Source organism: Myotis brandtii, unplaced genomic scaffold (genome assembly GCF_000412655.1).
Source record: "Myotis brandtii unplaced genomic scaffold, ASM41265v1 scaffold435, whole genome shotgun sequence".
Lineage (NCBI taxonomy): Eukaryota > Metazoa > Chordata > Mammalia > Chiroptera > Vespertilionidae > Myotis > Myotis brandtii.
In genome coordinates, this window is record NW_005366635.1 from 149,668 (window position 1) to 152,811 (window position 3,144).

Genomic DNA, 3,144 nt, shown 5'->3' on the forward strand with positions numbered 1-3,144 from the left:
GCCTGGGTCAGGGGCCAGCCCCCTTCTTCCCCCCGCCCCCCGCGCGCCCACCGCCTGGAACCCGGGCGCCCTGCCCTTCTGGGCACGAGGGGCTTCGCTTGTGTCTGAGGTCGAGGAACCTGTTGTGTGGTTCCCACATCCAGAGCTGCCTGGGGTCTCCTTGGGGAACGTGCGCCCTGGGAACCCGAGGGGGGCTGCGCGCGCCCCCGACCCTATGCGCAGAGGCTGGGAGATGGGCGCCTCCTTCGCTCGGTGTTTACTTGCAGCGCCCGAGGGACCGCCTGCCTGGATTTCGGATGCGTGTCTGACAGCCCAGCACAGACCCCGAGCGACACCCCTCCCCCCGCAATACGCGGGCGCCGTGAAGTTCTTTCCTCCCTGGGGACCGACTGACAGGGGGCCGCCTCCCTGACCTGCAGTTGGGTTTTATCCCGGCCCTGGAAGACTGGTTTCCTAAACGTGCCTTTTTTTTTTTTCTTTTCCTTCTCCTTTTCCCCTCTTTCACAGACTCTCTCTCCCCACCTGGTGGGACCAGGCGTCGTCTGCTGCCCTTGATTCCAGAAAGGTAAGCACCAGCCCACGGGGCTCGCACAGCACAAACCAGCTCCATCCCGTCCAGCACTGAGGACGGAGAGCGGGGGGCAGCTGGTAACACGCTAAAGAGGTAACACAAAGTCCTAGAGACGCGGGAAGCTGAGACTGGGGGGAGGAGGCCGCCGCGCTGTCAATGGACACGAGGCCAGACGGGCATTTCTCTTGATGCCCAACGTGAGCCGTGCCCTCTGCGTCAGTCGTGTGTGTTAGGAGCGGGAGCTGATTCCAGGAGCTGGAGCCGGAAACGTGGGTGTTTATGGGGTGTCCTCTCTTTGTCCCTCCCAGCTTGAGGCTGCGGTGGGCGCTGCGGCCCTCCGTCCGCCAAGATGGCCCTTAAGATGCCCATGCTCAAGACCCTGCTGGTCTTCTACCTGTTCCTGAACTTGGACTTCCGCCGCGGGTAAGTGCTGCTCTGTGCTCCCCCCTTCAGGGGTCCTGGGGGCGCCCGCGCCTTTGGGAGACGCGGCCCAGTGGCCTCTGCTCACCCCCTTCGCCGCCCGCACCCTCCGTTTGGCGGTAAACACACAAAAGCCTCCTTGCCCATCCCCACCCCAGCTGGCCACCTTGGTGTCCCCCATGTTTCCCGAGGGAACATGTGTGTGTAAGTGAAAACGCACCCCACGTACACATCTCCCCGTGGACACATAGGGCCGTTAGGTTGTTTACTGACAGACGGCACCCGTGTGGCACGATGTCAGGGCTGAGGGACACGCACATCCGTGCGTCTCGCTGTTGAGAGTCGGTGGAGCGGACGATGGCGCATCTGCCCTCTGCAGCGACGGGAGGCAGCTATTACGGCCCCCGGTGCATGCGGGTCTGAAATGGGAGGTAATGGGCCCAGGGCCGCAGCCATTAGCAGCGACAATGCTTTCTTTCTCCTCTAATTTGGTGGCTTCCTGAGGTCATCCGCGCCACGGAGTGGTGGCTGTTGGTTTCTGGAAGCTTCCACGGAACGGCAGTACATTGCCCTCCCGTTTCCCGAGAGAACCCGGGGTTCGGGATCCTTAATACCCTGCAGGGAGAGGTCAGAGCGACCGCCCATCCGGAAACAATGCCTCCTGTGTGTGCACACGCACATGAACGCGTGAGCCACAGACTAATGTATAAAAACAGGGGCGGGGGGGGGGCGATACCCTTAATCCCACCACCCAGCAGCCAGCATCCTTCCTATTTCCGTGTGTTTTCCTCCCTCTTGCTTCTCTGCATATTTTTATGCAGATTTATGTATGCAACAGGGATCCGACTTCACCTTCAATTTGGCGCGATGATTTTTTTCCCCGAGCCTAATGCTTTGTTATTATAAACTCCTTGAAATGTATGATTTACACATGGGTGGCTATTATGAAAAGGCACGACTGCTTACTCATCTCCAATTCAGTTTCTCATCCGCTGTCATACATTTCCCCACAATGAACACCTCGGGCTCAGACGGCGTGGTAAGTGGAGTTTCACATCCCGTCCTCGCCGTGTTTTCAGCGCTGGAGCCTGTCCTGTCCAGGGAGGGGCATCTAGCAAAGCAGGGAGTCGGGTTTCACACCCCTGAGCCTGGGGCGGGGGGCGGGGGGGTCCTTCAGCCCCCACCAAAGAGACGTCTTCACCTCTGGGTGCAAAAGCTCCTGTAAACGTCTTGTCTTTGATACGGCTCCTCTCACTTGCTTATTCCTCGAAAGGAACTTAGGAATAATTTTGTTGCCCTGGTTGGCGTGGCTCAGTGGCTGAGCGTTGACCTATGAACCAGGAGGTCAGGGTTCGATTCCCGCTCAGGGCACACGCCCGGGTTGCGGGCTCAGTCCCCACTGGGGGCCGTGCAGGAGGCAGCCGATCCATGATTCTCTCTCATCATGGATGTTTCTCTCTCCCTCTCCCTTCCTCTCTGAAATCAATAATAATAATAATTTTAAAAAGAATAGCTCAGTGGTTAGAACATGGGCCTGAGCACCAAAGGGTCTTGGGTTCGAGTCCCAGTGAAGGGGCCACGCACCTGGGTTGCAGGTTCGTTCCCAGCCCTGGTCCGGGCACGTGCAGGAGGCGACAAATCAACATGTCTCTCTCACATCGACATTTCCCTCTCTCTTTTCCTCTCTCTCTAAAAAAATCAATGGAAAAATATCCTCGGGTGAGGGTTAACAAAAACATAGAAACACACACACAGGCCGTATACCAGGCAGCACAATACCGCAGAGGAGGGACCGGGGCGAGGGAAAGGAAGACAGGCCGGAACGAGGCTCCGGCCATTCACTGGAAACCCTATTGTAGTTGTAGTCATTGCACCGTGGTTTTCAGAGCCGAAGGGCAAAGCCCGTGACAAATGAAACCCAGCAGCACTTCATTCTCAGTCTTTACAACGACAAAGTCGGGGGATTTCTGTCTCAGGGGCCCTGGCGAGGATTTGGGGGTGGCGCCCGGGCGTCCCGTGGAGAGAGGGCTGCTACACTGGCCGAGGCATCAAGAGATTCACTTAACCCACCTGACCCTCGGCTCCCCCGTCTCCGAGTGGGGCTCCTGGCAGATCCCACGTCACAGGCAGGTGAAGGGTACTTGGGCGCAGGC

At 58.5% G+C, this 3,144-nt stretch overlaps 1 protein-coding gene across 1 annotated transcript in view; it reads left to right on the forward strand.

Annotated features, from left to right (window-relative positions):
* Window positions 1-3,144, forward strand: part of GABRA5 (gamma-aminobutyric acid (GABA) A receptor, alpha 5) — a 20,359-nt gene that overhangs the window by 5,138 nt on the left and 12,077 nt on the right. The window contains exons 2-3 of the mRNA XM_005874380.1: window positions 508-565; window positions 880-994. Of these exons, the coding sequence (XP_005874442.1) occupies window positions 921-994 (74 nt within the window). The 5' untranslated portion in view covers window positions 508-565; window positions 880-920. The remainder of the gene's footprint in view (window positions 1-507; window positions 566-879; window positions 995-3,144) is intronic.